Genomic DNA, 23178 nt, shown 5'->3' with positions numbered 1-23178 from the left:
TTTCTTTTTTGAACTTCACTATGAAATTGCCTATCCACTTTATTGTGGAAGTAATGGGAACTTTGGGATGGAAAGATAACAGACTGTTGTTCCATTTAACATAATGCAATAATTAGAAAATTCATATCAATAATATTATAGATAACTCATAATGACCACCTCTGTAATCGAACGGTTAGAGTCATCACTTTCGGTGTGGAAGGAGATGAGCCTTCATATTATTTCTGAGGTAAGGTGGTCTGGAAAGGGGTCCATTCAACCTCACGAGGTCAAATGAGGAGCTCCTCAAATAAGGAAGTGGCGGCATCGTCGTGATTTGTCTACAGACAATGACAGCTGAGGGGATCGACAACTTGCCTATCGCGTGGCCCACAGTCCTAGATCGCTCTTCGTACTCCTCGTAGGTGGCAGATGGTCAATCTGAAGAGGCCTAAGGTATAATCTGTAAGTGACATATTTGTTTATATATCCGTAATGCAATGAATAGTTTCACATTTTTGAATGTAATCTAGTGCTTTCTTTATATGTTTTTCTCCACTATTCACATAATAATACGATTCTGATGTAATGATAAGTGAGCATGAAAGCAAAAATCTAACCTGGCACATCTTCTTCGTTGAATGAGATGTTGACAAAATGTGGTATCGGTTCATGAGGCACAAATGTGACATCGTACAATCCTCTGGAACAGGCTACTACCTCTGCTTTAACCGTTGTCTTGTCTGTACTAACAACCAGCTCCAGTGTGCCCTCTCCTGCTTCTGAGGCATCCACTGTGAATGTCGCTGGTTTACCAACCTAATTTTTTAAGGGATAATTCACATTTATTAGTACAGCACACACAAATGTATTACGAAATCAGCATTTTCTGTAGAAATGTAACTTACAAACAAATGTAATGACATCAGATCTTTAAAAAAAATCTAGCCGCAACTATTATATCATAATATTACATGCTTCCTCCATTTCGATTATGTTTGCTCATACCCTACTTGACGCAACATAATGACCAATATTTTTAACACCTCAGGACAGTGGCACTACACTACCTGCATTCACTGCAAATCAAAGATACTGCATTTTTTCCTTACATTATGATATGTCAACAGTTCCCATGTGGTTCATACTGTTTCTGAAACAGGCACCACATGTGTAATTGTTTTAAGTTAGTTCATATACAGGGTGTCCCACTCAAACCTCCCCCAATAACAACCCAGGAGAGAAAAACCATATTCATACGACAATGAAAAATGCACCACATTGTAGAGCATCTCAAAGAATTTATATTCCTGTGTCAGAAGTGCCAAGTATTGTCACCAGAGTGCATAGTGGTCGCACGAAGTGAAAATGATGACTCCACAGCAGCGCGCGCAACCAGTAGTGTGGTTTGCAGAAACAAAATTGCCAATTACTGTGCAAAGAAATTATCGTCATGTGTAAGAATGTGATCAACCTGATAAGAAAACAATTAAGGAATGGTATAGGATGTTTCTGGCAACAGGAAGTGTTCTGAAGTTCAAGTCACTTAAAGATGATAATTGAAAATTAAATGAAATTCACTAACTTAAAAAGTAGAGTGGGAAGAACGATTAAATACTAAATTTAGTGAATTAGAAATAAAAGTTTTAATGGATATGACCAACCTATGCACTGAATTTATAGGTAAAATTTATGAGAAGGATACTAAATGTGAAACTATTTCAAAAGGGCATGGTGATTTGTCAGATAAAATCTGTAACCGTAAAAGTAGTTACTTGAAGGCTAGTGTGCAAATTGAGGATCTGTCTAAAAAGATGTCAGAATTCAAAATAAACACTTGCAAGGGCATAGATAAATATTTAAAGGACCAAACTAAAAAATTAGATGATGATCTTCTTGAGTGGATAGAAGTTAAAAATAAGTAAATCGAAGAGAAAGTCAATACCACTCTTGAGTTGAAACAAGCTGAGGTAGTTAAGGAAATGGCAAATGATGAACTTATCAAATTATTTATTAGTGAGTTTCAGGCTATTAAAGATAAAGTAATTGAAGAATTACCTAAGTGGCAGAGTGAAATAAATTTTAAATTGTCACAATTAGAAGAAAAGGGGGGGAACCTTCACGAAATGTATTGAGTACAGGCAGCTATTCTGAAGACATGCTTAGGAATAATAAATCCTGTAGTTGAGTAAAATGTAACTGTTGCGTGAATACACCCGATAAATTTTGTGACTGTTACGGAAATGAAAATGACACTTTTGTACAAAGGGAGTACTTGTCGTCTTTAAAGGTTGCGACAAGCACATTCAGAAGCAGACAGTTTCCTACCTTTTCAACTGAAAAAGATGACATCCATCCAAAAATTTTCATCAACAATTTTAAGCATATTTTTCCTCGCAGTTGGTCTGAACATGACAGACTTCAATTTATTGTGTCCAAGACCACAGATGAAGCAGTACTGTGGGCGCCAGAAGTGTGTGAGAATTGTAATAGATGTGCAGAGTCTGAACAACTTTTCTTAGTGAAATCAGGTCGAGTAGCAAACAAGAGAGGCGATGAAAGGAGGTGTATCAACTGGAGTTTTATAATAGTAAATGACGTTCATTAAGACAGTATTTCGAGAAATACATTAATAAAACGAGGTACTTGAGTGATCCTATTTCCAATAGTGAAGTGATACGTATTTTAAAAAGGAAGATTACCTACTTATATACGTGAGAAAATTATAAATGTCCCTGACTATGACGTGGAACAGTTCCTGTCTGTAGTCGATTCAATCGATACGATAATAGAAGATGTCCAAGTATGGAATATTAATCAAATTTCTACCTCACAATGTAATAATAATAATAATAATAATAATAATAATAATAGGCCATTCTTGCATAGCCCACCAAATAACCCACAAGTTGAAACAACGATAACAACTATCAACACAATCATACACAACAAAATAGATGAAAATACAACTATGGAAGAGTTACAACTACTGATTTATATAGGAGCACTCACTACACCAAATATACACACTAGGGAGAGAGCAGAACCAACCAAGACACAGAAGAAACCCACAAAACCAGCATGGCAACACAGGCTACAGATCAGAATAGAAAAACTTAGAAAAGACATCGGACAGTTAACACAATTTATAAGAAATGAAATATCAGACAAAAAAAGAAAAAGGTTAGGTAAAATCTCACAACAAGAAGCGATAGAGCAATTAGATGAAAAGAAGCAGAAATTACAGGCTTTGGCCAAACGACTTAGAAGATACAAAAAAAGTTAAAATAGAAGGAAACAAAACCAAACATTCAACACAAACCAAAAGAAATTTTACCAGACAATAGATAACACACACATTAAAATAGACAGTCCACCAAACATAACAGATATGGAACACTTCTGGAGCAACATATGGTCAAACCCGGTACAGCATAGCAGGCATGCACTGTGGATACAAGCAGAAACAGACACATACAAGATGATACCACAAATGCCTGAAGTGATAATTTTGCAACATGAAGTCACCCAAGCAATTAATTCCACTCACAATTGGAAAGCCCCTGGAAAAGATAAAATAGCAAATTGCTGGCTAAAGAAGTTCACCTCAACACATTCACATCTAACTAAATTATTTAACATATTTAAAAAACAAAGATGATGTGACCTACCAAACGAAAGTGGTGGCCGGTTGATAGACACACAAACAAACACAAACATACACACAAAATTCAAGCTTTCGCAACCAACAGTTGCTTCATCAGGAAAGAGGGAAGGAGAGGGAAAGATGAAAGGATGTGGGTTTTAAGGGAGAGGGTAAGGAGTCATTCCAATCCTGTTAGCGGAAAGACTTAGCTTAGGGGGGGAAAAGGGACAGGTATACACTTGTGCGCGCGCGCGCACCTACACACACACACACACACACACACACACACACACACACACACATATCCGTGTGTAGACAGATATATATATAATAGAGAGAAACATTCCACGTGGGAAAAATATATCTAAAAAGAAAGATGATGAAACTTACCAGACAAAAGCGCTGGCAGGTCGATAGACACACAAACAAACACAAACATACACACAAAATTCTAGCTTTCGCAACCAATGGTTGCCTCGTCAGGAAAGAGGGAAGGAGAAGGAAAGACAAAAGGATATGGGTTTTAAGGGAGAGGGTAAGGAGTCATTCCAATCCCGGGAGCGGAAAGACTTACCTTAGGGGGAAAAAAGGACAGGTATACACTCGCACACACACACATATCCATCCACACATACACACACACTTAACAAATGTCTGCTTATGTCTGTGTATGTGTGGATGGATATGTGTGTGTGTGCGCGAGTGTATACCTGTCCTTTTTTCCCCCTAAGGTAAGTCTTTCCGCTCCCGGGATTGGAATGACTCCTTACCCTCTCCCTTAAAACCCATATCCTTTTGTCTTTCCTTCTCCTTCCCTCTTTCCTGACGAGGCAACCATTGGTTGCGAAAGCTAGAATTTTGTGTGTATGTTTGTGTTTGTTTGTGTGTCTATCGACCTGCCAGCGCTTTTGTCTGGTAAGTTTCATCATCTTTCTTCTAAAAACAAAGATGATGTGACTTACCAAATGAAAGTGCTGGCAGGTCGACAGACACACAAACAAACACAAACATACAAACAAAATTCAAGCTTTCGCAACAAACTGTTGCCTCATCAGGAAAGAGGGAAGGAGAGGGAAAGACGAAAGGATGTGGGTTTTAAGGGAGAGGGTAAGGAGTCATTCCAATCCCGGGAGCGGAAAGACTTACCTTAGGGTGAAACAAGGACGGGTATACACTCGCACACACACACATATCCATCCACACATATACAGACACAAGCAGACATATAGAAATATATATGTGTGTGTGTGTGTGTGTGTGTGTGTGTGTGTGTGTGTGTGTGTGTGTGTGCGCGCGCGCGCACGAGTGTATACCTGTCCCTTTTTCCCCCTAAGGTAAGTCTTTCCGGTCCCAGGATTGGAATGACTCCTTACCCTCTCCCTTAAAACCCACATCCTTTCGTCTTTCCCTCTCCTTCCCTCTTTCCTGATGAAGCAACCATTGGTTGCAAAAGCTTGAATTCTGTGTGTATGTTTGTGTGTCCATCAACCGGCCAGTGCTTTCGTTTGGTAAGCCACATCATCTTTGTTTTTTAAATATATTTTTCCCACATGGAATGTTTCCCTCTATTATAAATAATTTAACAGTTACATTGCAGACCCATACACATTCCCTGATACACTTACACATGGAATAACTTATCTGAAACCTAAAATCAAGCAGACACAGCAAACCCAGCTAAATATCGCCCCATAACATGTCTACCAACAATATACAAAATATTAACTTCAGTCATTACACAGAAATTAATGACACATACAACACAGAACAAAATTATAAATGAAGAACAAAAGGGCTGTTGCAAAGGAGCACGAGGATGTAAAGAGCGACTGATAATAGATGCAGAGGTGACATACCAAGCTAAAACTAAACAAAGGTCGCTACACTACGCATACATTGATTACCAAAAAGCTTTTGATAGTGTACCCCACTCACGGTTACTACAAATATTGGAAATATACAAAGTAGATCCTAAACTGATACAGTTCCTAAACATAGTAATGAAAAATTAGAAAACAACACTTAATATCCAAACAAATTCAAATAATATCACATCATAGCCAATACAGATTAAGCGTGGAATATACCAAGGAGACTCATTAAGTCCTTTCTGGTTCTGCCTTGCTCTGAACCCACTATCCAACATGCTAAATAATACAAATTACAGATACATCTAAAAACAAAGATGATGTGACTTACCAAACGAAAGCGCTGGCAGGTCGATAGACACACAAACACAAATACACACACAAAATTCAAGCTTTCGCAGCCAACGGTTGCTTCGTCAGGAAAGAGGGTAGGAGAGGGAAAGACGAAAGGATGTGGGCTTTAAGGGAGAGGGTAAGGAGTCAGTCCAATCCCAAGAGCAGAAAGACTTACCTTAGGGGGAAAAAAGGACAGGTATACACTCGCACACACACCCATATCCACCTGCACATACACAGACACAAGCAGACATTTATTATTTATGGATACAATATTACTGGAACATACCAACACAAAATCACAAATTTGCTATTCATGGATGATCTAAAACTACTGGCAGCACAAATCAACAACTCAACCAATTACTAAAGATAACAGAAGTATTCAGCAATGATATAAATATGGCTTTTGGAACAGACAAATGTAAGAAAAATAGCATAGTCAAGGGAAAACACACTAAACAAGAAGATTACTTATTGGATAACCACAGCGACTGCATAGAAGCAATGGAAAAAACAGATGCCTATAAATACCTAGGATACAAACAAAAAATAGGAATAGATAATACAAATATTAAAGAAGAACTAAAAGAAAAATATAGACAAAGACTAACAAAAATACTGAAAACAGAATTGACAGCAAGAAACAAGACAAAAGCTATAAATACTTATGCTATACCAATCTTGACCTACTCATTTGGAGTAGTGAAATGGAGTAACACAGACCTAGAAGCACTCAATACACTTACACGATCACAATGCCACAAATATAGAATACATCACATACATTCAGCAACAGAAAGATTCACATTAAGCAGAAAGGAAGGAGGAAGGGGACTTCTCGACATAAAAAACCTACATTATGGACAGGTAGACAATTTAAGAAAATTCTTTATAGAACGAGCAGAAACTAGCAAAATACACTAAGCAATCACTCATATAAATACATCGGCTACACCATTGCAATTTCATAACCACTTCCACAACCCTTTAGATCACATAACACCAACAGATACGAAGAAAGTAAATTGGAAAAAGAAAACACTACATGGCAAGCACCCGTATCATCTAACACAGCCACACATAGATCAAGACGCATCCAACACATGGCTAAGAAAAGGCAATATATACAGTGAGACAGAAGGATTCATTATTGCAATACAGGATCAAACAATAAACACCAGATATTACAGCAAGATCCCAATACCACAACAGATAAATGCAGACTTTGCAAACAACAAATAGAAACAGTAGATCACATCACAAGTGGATGTAGAATAGTAGCAAATACAGAATACCCCAGAAGACATGACAATGTAGCAAAAATAATACATCAACAACTCGCCATACAACATAAACTAATAAAACAACACATTCCCGCATACAAGTATGCACCACAAAATGTACTGGAGAACGATGAATACAAATTATACTGGAACAGAACCATTATAACAGATAAAAGAACACCACATAACAAACCTGACATCATACTCACCAATAAAAAGAAGTAATAAACACAACTAATCGAAATATCCATACCCAATACAGCAAATATACAGAAGAAAACAGGAGAAAAAATTGAAAAATACATCCAACTGGCTGAGGAAGTCAAGGACATGTGGCATCAGGATAAAGTTGACATTATACCGATTATACTATCAACTACAGGAATCATACCACACAATATCCACCAGTACATCAACACAATACAGCTACATCCAGACTTATATATACAACTACAGAAATCTGTAATTGATACTTGTTCAATTACCCGAAAGTTCCTAAATGCAATGTAACATATACCGTACAGTTAAAAGGAAGTCACACTTGATCAAGATCCGCGTCACTTTCCATTTTTAACCAGACATAACGTCTGAGAAAGAAAAGAAATAATAATAGTATTAACAATAACAACAACCGAGATAGAAATACTAAAGCTATTCTACACGAAGGAGGGCGAGCGACATCTTACAGCTATAGTAAAGCCAATAATAATAATCAATATAAACATAACACCTATTATACTAAAGAAATCTATGGAAATAATAATAATCAGATGAATCAGACTAGTACAGGAAAACCAAATCGCAAACGCAGACAGAATGATTCGAATAATCGGTATGGTAATTCACGCAGACATGATATATACCCAGAAGACAATCCTGATAGTATACAACCTTGGAAAGACCCTTCGACACCTGATGTTGGATGGGTGATGCAAATGTAACTCAACAAGCACAACAACCACAAGGACTGATGCCACTTGGTAACGGAACAATAAAGCTGTAAACGGAACAATTACCATATTCCGACCATACTCTAGGTATTGCTGAAGTACATGAACCACCGAATATCACATCTACCAAAAGATGAAACTAGAACCGGTCACCAAAAGCCTTCCTAGGAAGGCTCGATTGGATGAGGAGGGCAGGCATCATTTTAAAGTGAATGTACTGAGGTATGATGATGATGATTTGGATCTAAGGGAGGAACTTATGGAAGAAAAACCTTACATTTTGAATACGTGTGGATGAATTTTGCAGGTAGTAGTTCAAGAAGTAATAAATGGTATTGATGATGAAATTTTGATTGATACTGGAACAACTATTAGCATAATGACGCAAGATTGTTTTAAACAAATTAGTTGAGGAGCAAAAGTGCTTACATTTCCTGTTGCTGGATGGATTGTACCTGAAGCATTTACTGCGAAAGTGCAAAAGGTCTCAAAGCAGACACAAGTCAACATTATAATGCGGGGTGGGGTGGGGGGCTTCAATAGAAAGTACCTTCTCCATTGTTCCAAGAATGACCATTCCATGTGTTTGGGGTCTAGATTTTTGTGTAATTCTGGAGCAGTCATCAATTTAAAAGAAGGGACATGTACCTTGGACTCTGTAGGTGACGTTTTGACAGTCTCTATGATAAAGGGCAAAATAGTCCAGGATCAGAATTTTATAAAGTTAATGGTTAGCTATATTGGTATTGACTGTAATTTAGTTGGTGATATTTTCTATATTGAATATACTGGAGAAGAAATAAGTCAAGTTACACTTCAGGAGAAAATATCCGAATGTGAATACCTATCTGCAAGTCTAAGAGAAGATTTGTGTTGCTTGTTAAGTAATTATCTGCCCGTATTTAGCAGATGTCCCGGAATAATCAAAGGTTTTGAATACGACATTAAAACATATCCACACGAATCTTTTTATCGCACTTTCTACTCTGTTCCTTGATCAAAGAGAGAGGCAGTCAAGAAAGAAATTAACAAAATGTTAGAGTGGAGCAGTATAGAGCCCTCTCATTCTGAATATTGTAGCCCTACTTTGGCGTTCCTCAAAGCGAATGGTGATGTCAGATTAGTTCCAGACACCATGGAGATAACAAGATAATCATACCAGTACAGACAAGACCTGAGAATTTGGATGAATTAATTCAGAAATTCTGGCATGCCCGCTTCCTGACATCTCTTAATATGAGAAGTTTTACTGGCAAAATGAAAATCTCGATTGAATCTTGAAAGTATATTGTTTTTATTTTTATGGGCAGAAGTTACCAATTCACTGTTATGCCATTTGGACTAAATATTAGTGGAAGTGTATTTATATTGGTGCTAGACACTGTACTTGGACAAGATTTGCTCGACAGAGTTACCTTGTATGTGGACGACTTATTGATCGCTACTGAAACATACGAGGAGCATCTTGATCTGCTTGAAAACGTATTTGCAAAATTCTTGGAGTATGGAGCAACAATAAATTTAAGGAAATCTAGATTCGCCAGAAGTCAACTTAAGTTCCTAGGACATGTAATTACGCCGGATGGTATTATGCCGAATCCTAAGAAAATGAGTGCTATCAAAGCGTCCCTATCCTAAAAATAAAAAGGAATTAAAATCTTTCATGGGATTAGCCTCATTTTTCTGCAAATTTTTGCCTAATCAATTAATCAGCCAATAATGTTTATTACAGTTACTGTGAAAGAACATCATGTGGAAATGGACCCCTGGATGTATTTAAGCATTTGACAAAATCCGAGATGCTTTAGTTACGTCATCTGAAACTTGAACAGGAGTTTTGCATTGTCACTGATGCTTCTGAAACAGGCCTAGGCACTACACTTTTCCAAATGAATGATCCACAAGATATGAATACCATTAAGATTATAGGATTCGCAAGTAGAACGCTCTCTAAATGTGAAAGGGCATACTGTACCACAGAGTTAGAGGTACTAGCTGTGGTACGGGTGCTTAAAAAGTTTACATATTTTGTCTACAGAAAAAGAATAACCATATTTTGTGACCGTAAAGCTTTGTCTTATATTTAATAGGAAGAATGTTTCAGTCAAGGTTAAGAAGATGGGCCTTGTTACTTCAAAAATATAACATTTCAGTGCAATACATAAATGGGAAGGACAACGTTGTACTCGATGCTCTATCTCATTTGCCTAGAAGACAGGATAATGAAGAATTTGAGAAAGAGACTTTATTTAGTAAGGAAACTGTCTACTGCATTTCATGAGAAACAAATTTAAAAGTTGTGTCACAATATGTCGCAGTTGCAACAACAAGATCCTTACTGGAAATCTATTCTAGATGTAATCAACCAAGGAGCTATGAATTATTCTGGTAGTCTATCTACTTTACAATCTAATATATTATTTCTAAAACTCATGATGAACCATGGAAATTATGCATTCCAAAGGAACATGTGGAATCTTTACTGTGACACATCTGAAGTGGGGTACTTTGGATCTTTAAAATGCAAAGCCAAGTTAGCCCAATACTGCTACCATCCAAACTTAGAATGCTTGGCTAGTGACATTCAAAAGAAATGTAAGATTTGCCAGAAAACTAAACCCATCAACTATCGCCAAAAAAAATTGAATTACATCCAATCATACCACACCAACCTTTGACACAGACATCTTCTGATGTGTGTGGACCACATCCTACTACTTGTGGAAGATTTAAGTATATTCTGGCATTCTACGATATTTTTTCGAAGTATATGAAATTGTATCCTTTGAGGAATCTACATGTGCATCCCATGTTAAAGAAATTTGTCAATGATTTCATAACAGAGATTGGAAGACCGAAGATGATATTGACAGACAATGCTGCTTATTACACCAGCAGAATCTGCAGAGAGACTATGAAGGAATATAATATTAAATATATATACAGTGAAACCCCACTTTTACATTTTTCAAGGAACTTCAAAAAAAATGGTGTAAAACGTGGGAAAATGTAAAATGTGGGAAATAATGTTTTAAGCTGTAAAAGTAACGTATAGGATAACCCGTGGCACTTTATGTATGATATATGTACAGAACAGGCACCAAAAGACTTGTCAGGGACTTTATCATCTAATAAAGGTTTATTATCTAATAAAAACTGCTGATGTAACTGGAATTGACAACTGTCTGGGAAGTGGAAACGTTTGACTTAATTTCAAACATCATAATCGATGTTTTTGGAAAGCCTGCAGCTGTCATTCATTATTTAAATAATGAAATACTGCACTAGTTACTTATTTTTTCATGCTTAGCATGATGCGTTTTGAGAATATTTTCTCACTGTCAAATGCATATATGTAAATAAGTATTTTGTATTATATATAAATACAAAGATGAGGTGACTTACCGAACAAAAACGCTGGCAGGTCGATAGACACACAAACAAACACAAACATACACACAAAATTCAAGCTTTCGCAACAAATTGTTGCCTCATCAGGAAAGAGGGAAGGAGAGGGGAAGACGAAAGGAAGTGGGTTTTAAAGGAGAGGGTAAGGAGTCATTCCAATCCTGGGAGCGGAAAGACTTACCTTAGGGGGAAAAAAGGACAGGTATACACTCGCACACACGCACATATCCATCCACACATACAGACACAAGCAGACAAATATGTCTGCTTGTGTCTGTATGTGTGGATGGATATGTGCGTGTGTGCGAGTGTATACCTGTCCTTTTTTCCCCCTAAGGTAAGTCTTTCCGCTCCCAGGATTGGAATGACTCCTTACCCTCTCCTTTAAACCCCACTTCCTTTCGTCTTCCCCTCTCCTTCCCTCTTTCCTGATGAGGCAACAATTTGTTGCGAAAGCTTGAATTTTGTGTGTATGTTTGTGTTTGTTTGTGTGTCTATCGACCTGCCAGCGTTTTTGTTCGGTAAGTCACCTCATCTTTGTATTTATATATAATTTTTCCCACGTGGAATGTTTCCTTCCATTATATAAGTATTTTGTATGGTGTTTGAATATGTGTTATTCTGCGACTCTTGCACTGTACTCGTCTTTTTGAGGTTATCAAGTACTGTGCCTCATCAGTTATGTAGAAACACACACACACACACACACACACACACAATCAATCAATCAATCATTCACATTGTTTAATTTTGTAACATTACAAAAAATACATACATAAATACTGCACTTGACAACGAGAATAAATTCTCGAAACATGTTTTGCTCAGCATGAATACAATACATAACCGGCACTGTGTTTACACTAAAAACATTTGGGCAACGCAATGTGAATGACGGTGTCAACTAGTGCTCCATGTGGCCATACGCCAAAACACGATAAATATAGTTCGATAAAGGTGTCACGATGATCACAACAATCACGAAACTGCATTTGCGCATTAGAGACAGTTTAGAAATGGTTGTGATTGGCCATGATATCTTCATTCGAATGAAACTTGTTACTCCCATCAGCCACCATGCCAAGTAGAGCTTGGCAGCGGCAGGAGATACGGCATGAAATGTTACAACTTTTACTCATTTACGTGTTCAAATCCGCCGAATAGAGTGCCCTGGTGTCAAGAAACTTAACCACTTAATATTTGTAAACACTAGTGGATGGCCTCAAAACATTTTTTCGTAATACATAATTTGCGGGAAAATTATAAATATGTTGATCAGGTGCAAATTAACATTGTGGGCATAGGAAATTTGACAGACCCATAAAAAATGTCGTAAACAGCGGGAAAACGTTAATTCTGGGAATGTAAAAGCAGGGTGATGCTGTATATTACGTTTTTATCCAAGTGGCAAACCAATGAAAAGATTTTTCTGCTAATTAAATTGATTTCTACGTACCTATAGCACACACGAACATTACAAATGGATCAAGTGGTTATCAGAATTTGAAAGGATTTGTAACAAATTGCCTCATACTTCTACATGATATTCGCCCAACCAAGTGATGTATGGCAAGGGTGGTTCTCAAGACTGGCTAAAGGGATGGCCACAAATTGGAGGAGACAATCTCACTAAGGAGGACATCTTGAAGAAAGTTTACTTAAATCTACAACATCAAGTCAATTACGAGAGGCAAAATTCGATAAAAATGTGAAGAAGGTAATAACCTATGCTTTGGAGAAGAAATAATGGTGAAAAACCATCCAAAGGCCCCGATAAAGAAAAAGTTAAATAAGAAATGCAATATTTATACGCAGAACAATACAGAATAATAAAAATTCCCCATGAAGGGAGTTGTATGCTTGCTGACTGTAATTCTGATGTGATAAAAGGTTTATTCCACCACACAGAGAAAAAAAACATTATCAATGAGAAGATATGAACCATTTATGAAGAGAAAATGCAGGAAAAGAGAATGAGAAGAGTATTTACTAACAGGACACCGATATTAGACTTTAGCCACACGATGAGCTACAAGATGTATTATTTTGTTCATTATTTTATATATAGGTATGAGGATTATTTTATTCAATTATTATTAAATATAATATATGTATTATGGCCAACATACCACAATAACATAATTAAAGAAGATTAAAATGAAAAAGTTCACAGAAAAGAGAATTTCTGAAAAGAGAAAGATGCTGTTAATAGATTGAAGAACAAGAGAAAGCAAGATTCACTGACTTCAAGACAATTAGTTAAGTTTAAAAGAATGCTACCCTAGAGGCACAAGAATTTTATGTTTATAAATTGTTGAAGGAATTTTATATGTATTAATGGTAAAAAGTGTATTTCATGTATGTGTAATGGGCACAATCAAAGCTAAAGGAAATATGAGAAAGGAATGTAAAGAAAGCTGATGTAACTGTCTAATCAACATTATAATCTGGAAAATATTATAAGAAGAAAACCAGGTGTTGAAGACAATGAAAATATGATACAAAACATACGGAAATAATTATTTGAATTTCACGATGAACCGATAACCATTTTGGTAATGAAAATGAATACAAAACTCATGAAGGTACGATGGTAGGAAGATGTAAGGACTACTGTCTTAATATAAACTAAGGACAATTGTGTGTGATGGAACAAACTTCAATATTAAACAAATTATGGAACACATTCGCCGAATAACCAGAACAATTGCACATTCACTTCATTTTTCTGTTGACAAAACAATAGCAGGTGAATACACAACACTTCCTCCAGAGAGAATCACAAGACACACGGTGGAGAAGTAGAGATGATGTTACCAGCTGATATGTCATTTGACCCGACACTGTACGCGGCTCGTTTGAAAACATGGCTTGGTGGAGGTCACAGTTCTATGTACTTTCTATTCGAACTGGCTGCAATCCCTGTCTTGTGCAGCCAGTTGAAAGGGCTTCTCACCAAATGGTGAAGTGTTGTGTAGTGAGTGTGAAGAGCATCGTGTCAGAAAGAGAAATTCGAACAAATTCATTGACTTTTGGAGATTCATTTAAACGGGCAATTTCTGTTAGGCCCCCATTTGCAATCATTCATGTGAAATTTGATGTAAAGTGCATGTTACAACTTGTGGTACGAATCTTGGGATGGCTGAACTAAAGTATAACAGCACAGCACACAACCCTACCACACTCCAGTGAATCCTGTAACGTCTTCGGCCTTATCGCGACATTACACATTGAGGGAGGGGGTGGGGGGCAGTGTAGCGATGCAGGGGGCACCAAATTTGTTATAAGAGTCAGTAAATTACTCAACGGATAGTATTTTTCAGTACAGGTATTTCGTTCATTCCAAGCAAGTGTTGATTAGTGACGTCATCATCCAGACACAAGTTAACTGTAATCTGAATTAGTTTTAGGAAACTAATAATTTCTCTCAGGCGATAAAATTTTATTGATTATGAAATACAAGTTCTTGAAGTTTATTCAGAATCGGAAATGTTTAGTTAGTAATTACATGCCATAATTTATTTGCTTATTAGAAAGGTATTTTGAATTTTGTATGCATAAAAAAGAAGTGTGAATTTATGTGCAGCTTTTACTCTGAGACTAGTTATCACTTAGAATGCTAGAAGTGCGCATGTACAGTTTGATGACCTATGTGGTGAATTTTATTTTGTGATCTTCGCCCAAATGGAGAGTAAATCCAGTTTCATTTAAACTTAACATGAGATAGACACATCACGTTATTACAGAAGAGTTGTTTAGCCCATTAGGGAAAACTGAAACCTGTGCGCTCGATTTCAAATATGTTACACGCCAGTGCACAATCGAGCTGTCCAGTAAATTGCGTACAACAGTTGCAAATGCTTTGGGACAGAATTCACGAAGTTTAAAATTAATTTTGAGGCAAGTGCAGATTTTGACAAAAACGAATCTAAAGTTTATTCAAAATATCGAAGTCCAATTTTAATTGACACACACATCAATTCGTTGGTTACATTGCCTAGCAACACTGTAAAGCAGCTTAATAAATTTATTAAAATGATTTGCGACATAGTAAGGTCCATTACACACACAAAAAGTTACACAAAGTTTGCTGACCGCTTGAGAGTATGAGAGTGTTTTTCTTTCCATAAATGACAATAAACCGGCAGTTTCAAAAGTTAAATTATTAACTGTTGTGTAACTTCATTGACTGTCCTACACTACTACGGAACTTCTTGTATCGTGTCTCTTCACAAGAGATCTCAAGAAGCCAGGATAAACAAGAAGAAGAAACAAGACTAAAAAAGAGGCATCAGTAGACCATGTAAGTCAATTCATGAAGCATCTAGGTAACTAGATGTACCTTGATCAACATTGCATCTTATAGTTCACCAGCATTTTCAAATGTGTGCTTAGTGCTAATTCTGCAACATCTGGTGCCAAATAACAAACCACGCCGACAACCATTTGCTGTGGATATGCTGCAGCACATTGATATGGATGCCAGCTCTCTGGAAAGATGTTTATTCTCAGATGAGGCAACCTTTCATCTATCAGGAAGGGTTAACAGGCATAATGTTCAGATTTTAGGTTCGTAAAATCCGCACATTCTCATTGAACATGTTCACGATAGCCCAAAACTTAACGTTCGGTGCGGGCTAATACACAACAGGATTCTTGGACCGTTCTTCTTTGAATAGGTCAGTGTATCTGGACATGTTGGAGCAGTTTATGTACCCTCAGATACAAGACTTGCAACCCAACATCATTTTTCACCAAGATGGAGCTCCGCCACATTGGTCAACGACTGTCCGCAAATTTCTGGATAGGAAATTTCCCAGTCATTGTATCGAACATGGAGGTCCCATCGCCTGGCCACCACGTTCACCTGACATTATGCCGCTTGATTTCTTCATGTGGGGATTCGTGAAGGACCGCGTGTATGCGACCATAGTGGACAATACTCCTACATTGTGACATCTTATCAGTAATGCAACTGCAACAATATCAGGGGAAATGTTACAAGAACTTGATAAGAAATTGAATACAAACTCGATGTTCTTCGTGTTACAAATGGTTCATATGTAGAGGTTGTGATGGTTCTTTATTTACGTGACCATTATGACACTCCAACCCCAGTTCTCGATACCAGTAATATCGTACTACTTTTCTGCGAAGTAACAGACATATTTTTGTGACAATATTCACATTTGGTTTTATTAATGTATAGGTACTCCGATGTATCAATATATTGCAGTGATATGGTTCTTGTGTGTATTCATTTCTGTGAGACTGTCATAATCTTTTACTTGTAACCGTTTCTGGTGCAAATGCGCACAGAGCAGTCTCTGTTTCACTTTGCAGAAGTTAAGTTGTTATTTCGCTTTGTAAAAGAACAGTCAAGTCTTGTGTTCAGTTAAAGTCGAAATTAAATATATGAAGATTGATACAAAACTGGTTTCTTAATGATGTGAAAATTAAGAAGTATATGTGAATTTACAAGAAGTTTAATAAAAATGTGGATCATTACACAAAGTCAAAAACTATATCTACCATACCATTGTTCTGGTCTGGGATTGTTTGATCATTAAGAATTTCCTGAAAAACGCATTTCTTAGGTCTTCAAATATTGCTAAAATACAGATCTGGACCTTCTAGCAGTCAAAGTGGAATCAGCCTAGAATCAACAAGATGAGCCATAATAACTTTGACGAAATCTACGTGGGAATTCACTCAAGATAAGTGCCAAAATTAATGACTTTTTTACAGGGACTTCATTATTTCCATTCTGACGATAGCATCCACAGTCAATAACTTTGTTGTTGCCCGATAAAGTGAACATATGATACGTGAGCAACATTATTAATCTGATTTCTAACCTATTTTGCAAGTGGTGGTATTGTTAGAAGGTGTATTGATAATAAATAAATAAATTCTCTGAGATGCTCTACAAATTGCTGCATTTTTCATTTCATATCTACTACGGTTTTTTTATGGGTCTTTGAAATCACGGAGGTTTGAGTGGGACACCCTGTGCTATCTGGAAGAGGTGCAACTATACCTCTTTTTTTATTGTTGCAAAATTTCCTCCCATTCACAGCAATACTGAAGATTTTGACAACAGAAGTATGAACAATACACAGCATAGTTATTGTTATGCTGGTAGAGGTGGCACAAATTGTTTAAACGTTACACATCTTCGGCTGATTTAGAACTAGAGCTCAAAAAAGTTTACTGCATAATGTTTGTAAATATTACTTGAAAGCCGATATCTTGCCAGTGTCATTACATCTTAATTACACCTATTTCTTGTTTTTCTCCAGTAACATTGTTTCATTAAGTGTAAACTGCAGAAAATTGATAATTATGATCACGCAAAACTGAATGGGAATTATAACGTGCATCATGTAGGATGACACATCTACGCGTAGAGGCAGAGATACAGGCAAGCACGGAGGGGGTGAGGTCTGCGCACGTGTGGCAGCACAGAGCTAGCAAACAAAGTTATTGTTGCCAAAATGTGTTGCTGTGGTCAACAGTCAAGTTCGCTTGGCTTTGGTACATTATATTGTACTTCACGTTTTGAAGTTGCATCTGCTGCTCCACAGCATTAGCCCGTGTGACATCAAAAGCCAGGAACTGAAGCAGTTTTGTGAATACATCAAGTACAATTTTTCTCAAAATGGCAATTGTCTGACGACAAGATAATCAAAATGGGTTGCAATAATTGTCATTTATTGTGATTTGGACTGTATTATAAGAATAAAAATGTAATACACATGAAAATTAACATCAAACTCAACTCAAATAAACATCATTATACATGTTTGGAAGGTAGGAGACGAGATACTGGCAGAAGTAAAGCTGTGAGGGCCGGGCGCGAGTCGTGCTTCGGTAGCTCAGATGGTAGAGCACTTGCCCGCGAAAGGCAAAGGTCCCGAGTTCGAGTCTCGGTCGGTGCACACAGTTTTAATCTGCCAGGAAGTTTCATCATTATACATGCTTGACAACTGTTTCTACACCATATAATTTTTTAATAATTTGTACAGTGTGTGTGTGTGTGTGTGTGTGTGTGTGTGTGTGTGAGAGAGAGAGAGAGAGAGAGAGAGAGAGAGAGAGAGCAGTTAAATGTAAATTACAGTGCGTAAAAACGAATTACTAATGGTAAAGAGGCGTGCAGAAGACTACCATAAAAATTGTCAGTATGTTATAATATATTTAACTGTCACCAGGTATTATGACGACTTTATCCAGCTGCATTCTCGTGAGTAATTAGAGCACAGAACATGTGAAGCAAAGCTTGACTTCTCCTTGGGCAATATGTGGAACATTATAGTTTACATACTTCATAAGATACAATTTCCTAATCAGTAAAGTCTAGGAATATTTAAAACCAAGAAATACTATTACTATATTTGTTCTAAAGTTTACATCTTAATACAATTGTCACTGCTATCTGCGTCAGTGTCCAAGCCACCTATTGTATATTTAGGGTGATAGGTACAAGGCTTACATTTATCTCCACCTCCCTATCAGTCGTCTTTCTGAAGCTTTTCAGCACACTGCACACACCGTGCCCATGTTGAAGGGCACTGTTTTCTATTGCTTCGTGCACAAGCGATTCAGTGTTTGTTATGTTGAATGTTTTATTGCTCCCCCTTCCACATGTTTTGTGACCTGCACTTGAATAAATTCTATTGTGTTGTACTGACAGTGATAAGTGGCTGAAAGTAAAACTTTGTGACCATACTCACAGGCAAGAAGTCAAATTTGTACATTCTGTCATGGGAATTGTGTAAATTAATAAGCTGCAAAAGTCTGGCATGTGAGTGACACTGTGTGAAATACTTAAAAGTCAGAGCACTATATCTGCTTTGCTGGTGTTTGCACTCGAGTGTTTTCTCTGTAATAGCTGAATGACAACTAGCACGGTAGTTACAATGACTGGCTACAAAGCAAGGTATGGCAAGAATTGTTCAGTGAACCACTTCTTGAAACTGACAGTGTTCATTTCCAAATGATATTCAGTGCTGTTGCTCCTACACCTAAACACAAGTTTACTCTCAGGAACAAAACCAGAAGAAGAGTCAGCCTGCAGCATAATTATCTGAGAACCTATTCCTATGGGAACTTTAGAACTACCAGTACCATCACTCATATTCCAGCAAGCATTCATGGAATAAGTCTGACTCACCCATGTTTCATCAAAGTAATACACTTTTTAACTATCTCCTCCTCTTGTATTGTACAACTTTAGAAGTGATGTGGTTCGTGATGCACCTATGTTACATCTTTCAATCAAAAACTCTCTTCGTAACATATCTGAAATCAATGTCTTAAAATTATTTGCATTGACAAATTGCTACATCTGAAGCCATTTCTCTCTTTCATAATTGCACCAAGTTTTTGTCACTTTGGGTATTCACTACTTATATACACTTCAAACATTGAGCACTCTAAATATCACTGTTAAAACCATTCATTTGTGTTACAGCTTTCCTGTGATTTCAGTGTTTTCCAGGCTACACAAAACCAAATTTTCCTGATGTTTTTACGGCTTCAACAATTTTGTTTACTATTCTCTGTACAGTTCTCTTACAGACTCATGCTGCTCCAGTTCATTGTTGTGTCCTAAAGATGTCAAAAATAGGAGTCTCACTTTCAGACCCACCTTTAAAAAAGTTGTAACTGTGGTAAACCTACTTGCTTGCTTGTGAAGCACTTCATGTTTACTGCCATCATCGGACATATTTATCTGGCAATCACACTAAAACATTTACAGACACACATTCACATTTACACTGGTACAAGAAAGTAACATTGACAACTGAATGAATATTTCAGTTGCTTTGTGAATGAAAGTGTACTGTCCTGAAGTAAGGCAACAGCACAGCATGCGGGAGAGAGATTCTCGCAGTCTAGTTGTAACTCAAGGGTAGCACCTCGGAGAGAGAATGAATGTTATTGGCTGCTTGGCATTAATGGAGGGGGATGTGCAGAACAGCTGAAAACTGGGCCACCTTCCTACGTACAGTGAACTATAGCATTCTGAACACAGAGAATTTGAGGAGACCGATAAAAAAAGCAAACAACAAGGTAATGTTAATTCTGGGAATATAATAGGAGGGTTACACTGTATATCACAAGGACCAATAATATTTCTGATATTTTACTCATACGATCTCTTCTGCTCAGTTCCGTTTATTTTGTAGCAGTACTGTTGTCAATCTTTTATGGATTTATTAACAACGCAGACTAATTCCATGCAGAAGTCTATAATCATACTGCACTTCAATGCATGTTTTCTGTCTAAATTATTCACAAGATTTTTTAATAAATAAAATGTCCTTGAGTGATTTAGTCGGAAAACAGTAACTAGATATTATGTTGTTATCTAGTGTTATTTGTTAGTTACAGTTTTCTATTAGTGAGATAAACCAATATTCAGGCATAAGGTCAGGATCTTCCAGTATGGGCAAAATCAATCTGTCTAAATCAATCAGAGCAAGCTGACACAAAAGTTGGAAAACCAGAGAGAGAGAGGCAATAATCAACTTCTGGAAAGATCCCTTGGAAATGAAAAAGACTACAACAAAACTGCTGAGTGGATCAAGCACTTTGAAAGTACATTTTCAAAGCACAGTATGAAACAGCTGGGACTAGCACCTGAAGTGGTTGAGAAAAGAATGAAGAAAGTCAAGAACAGGACATCTCCTGGCAACAAATCAATTACACAACTGGCTCAAATACCTGACCGGTCTGCAGTGGATGAACTGTTCACTGTAATGTTGCAGACAAGAAACATCACTAAATGGCCAGCAACTGGAAAAATATATTTCATATAGAAGGACCCAGCTAAAGTGGCTACGCCCAGAAATTACAGGCCAATAACATGTCTCTGTCAACAATGTTCAAAATACTTACAGGACTGTAAGCACACTGAATCTATTAGCAAAGTTGGTTTTGTTGGCAGCCCTGACGCCAGCTACAGTGCTTTTTGCTTGCTGTGTTACAAGATAATATAAATACAAGGGTTAATCAGTTTAAATTAGTGTACAATACTCAGTATTCATGTTTATTAGTGTCATTTAGACTCGATACATTGAAGGTAGCAGTTTTTATATGTTTCATTAGCAAAGTGATACTGACAGTGAATTCTAACCTCACTTTTATACATTTGACTAGCACAACTTGTGATCATTAACAGTTTAAAAAATGTAAAATATGTGGTAAATTAGTGTTACACTACAATATATGAGCAAATCAGTGTTACAATACAACTTCTGAGCCCTTCTTATATACAGTTTAGTTAGCAAAAAGCTAAAACTCACCTCACCGTGTGCTTAAATTCCTTAGCTTGTTGTCGGCATTAGTGATTGTGTACTGTAAGCCCATTGGTTCTTACAGAGTTTGTGCTTTACTTTCTGAACTCTTATTGTTAGCTAAAGGTTTTGTTTTGTATTTGCATCTCTCAATGTAAAATACTCAGTATTTACGTTTATTAGTTTCATTCAGACTCAATACATTTAAGGTAGCAGTTTTTTATAGTTTTATTAGGGCATTTTCGCTTGTATATAAATGCTTGTTTACATTATAAGTACATGGGATAATCAGTAGGTGTAGCTTACCGTAGGTTACTGTTTAATTTGTCAATAATATTCACTAGGTATCCCCTAGCAGTTTCTTTTAGGTTACTGTCTTATTCCTCGGTATTCACTAGATAGCCCCTAGCAGGAAAATAAGCACCAGATCTAGCTTTTACAACACATTGTTATTGTTTTTGATTGTTGAGTGTCCTTTTTGCCTACTAGAGTGAAGCTGTTAACCTCGTGTAGCAGTAGATTTCCGTAAGTTTCTTATAGTACATCACTTATTAGCTAGATGGATAGGGACTGTGTCTGTTGTATGTGGATGCAGGAGGAGTTGGCCACGTTCCAAGATGGCCGCCGAGTAAGTGACGCCAGAAACCATTTCCAGAAAGTTAAGTGATTTAGACAGGAATATAATTTAGTTTAACGCCGACAACAAATTAAATACGTGCATTAGTGTATCGTTTAGTCTTGCCCTTAAAGGTTTGACTTTTCTTTGCGTATTTCTTTAAAAACACGAAAAGATCGTAACTTCGCGAAGTCGCACTTAGGCTTAAATTTTGTAAACGTGTTTGTTTCTTGTTTCACGGTAATTTAACTAGTTTCTCGGTAACAAATAAGTAAACTACCGTAAATAGCGTATAACTTCACTGTTTTAATACAGATTTCAGAAAAACAGAGTAACTTTATATCAGAAACTTGCCTATATACATTTGTTTATAGGCCTAAGTCTCGTAACGTTTTTGGAGAATCAAAGTTCAAGTATCTTGTTTAATTGTCCTTTTTTTTCATTCCATCGAGTGAAATATATAATAAATAGCGTATACCTTCATTGTTTTAATACAGATCTCAGAAAAACAGCGGAATTTTAAATCAGAAACTTGCTTATATACATTTGTGAATAGGCTTAATTCTTGTAACGTCTTTTTTGATTTTCGGTAATTTAATTGAATTATTCTAGCTAAAGTATTATTTTTGCCATGAGTGAGAAGTGCCTGACTTGCCGTAGAATTGTTAGTTCCGGGGTTTGGTGTGATGGATGCAGTAGTTTTTTTCACTGGGGGGACTGCAGTGGCGTGGGTGTTGGGAAAGTGGATCAGGCTCATCAGTGGTTATGTAGGATTTGCAGCAGAGATA

The 23178-nt window shown here is 36.9% G+C and overlaps 1 protein-coding gene and 1 non-coding gene across 3 annotated transcripts in view; one reads left to right on the top strand and one right to left on the bottom strand.

The window, feature by feature from the left end:
- LOC124774941 (filamin-C) overlaps positions 1-23178 on the bottom strand; it is a 284171-nt gene that overhangs the window by 162828 nt on the left and 98165 nt on the right. For both annotated transcript variants that reach the window (XM_047249638.1, XM_047249637.1), the window contains exon 16: positions 600-798. In XM_047249638.1, coding sequence (XP_047105594.1) covers positions 600-798 — 199 coding nt within the window. The remainder of the gene's footprint in view (positions 1-599; positions 799-23178) is intronic.
- On the top strand, positions 18341-18414 carry Trnas-cga. Its single transcript has one exon. It is a non-coding gene; the product is annotated as a tRNA-Ser (tRNA).

The sequence above is a fragment of the Schistocerca piceifrons genome, chromosome 2 (assembly GCF_021461385.2).
Source record: "Schistocerca piceifrons isolate TAMUIC-IGC-003096 chromosome 2, iqSchPice1.1, whole genome shotgun sequence".
In the NCBI taxonomy this organism is placed as follows: domain Eukaryota; kingdom Metazoa; phylum Arthropoda; class Insecta; order Orthoptera; family Acrididae; genus Schistocerca; species Schistocerca piceifrons.
The sequence above is the reverse complement of the archived record's forward strand: the minus strand, read 5'-3'. Positions and strand labels throughout refer to the sequence as shown.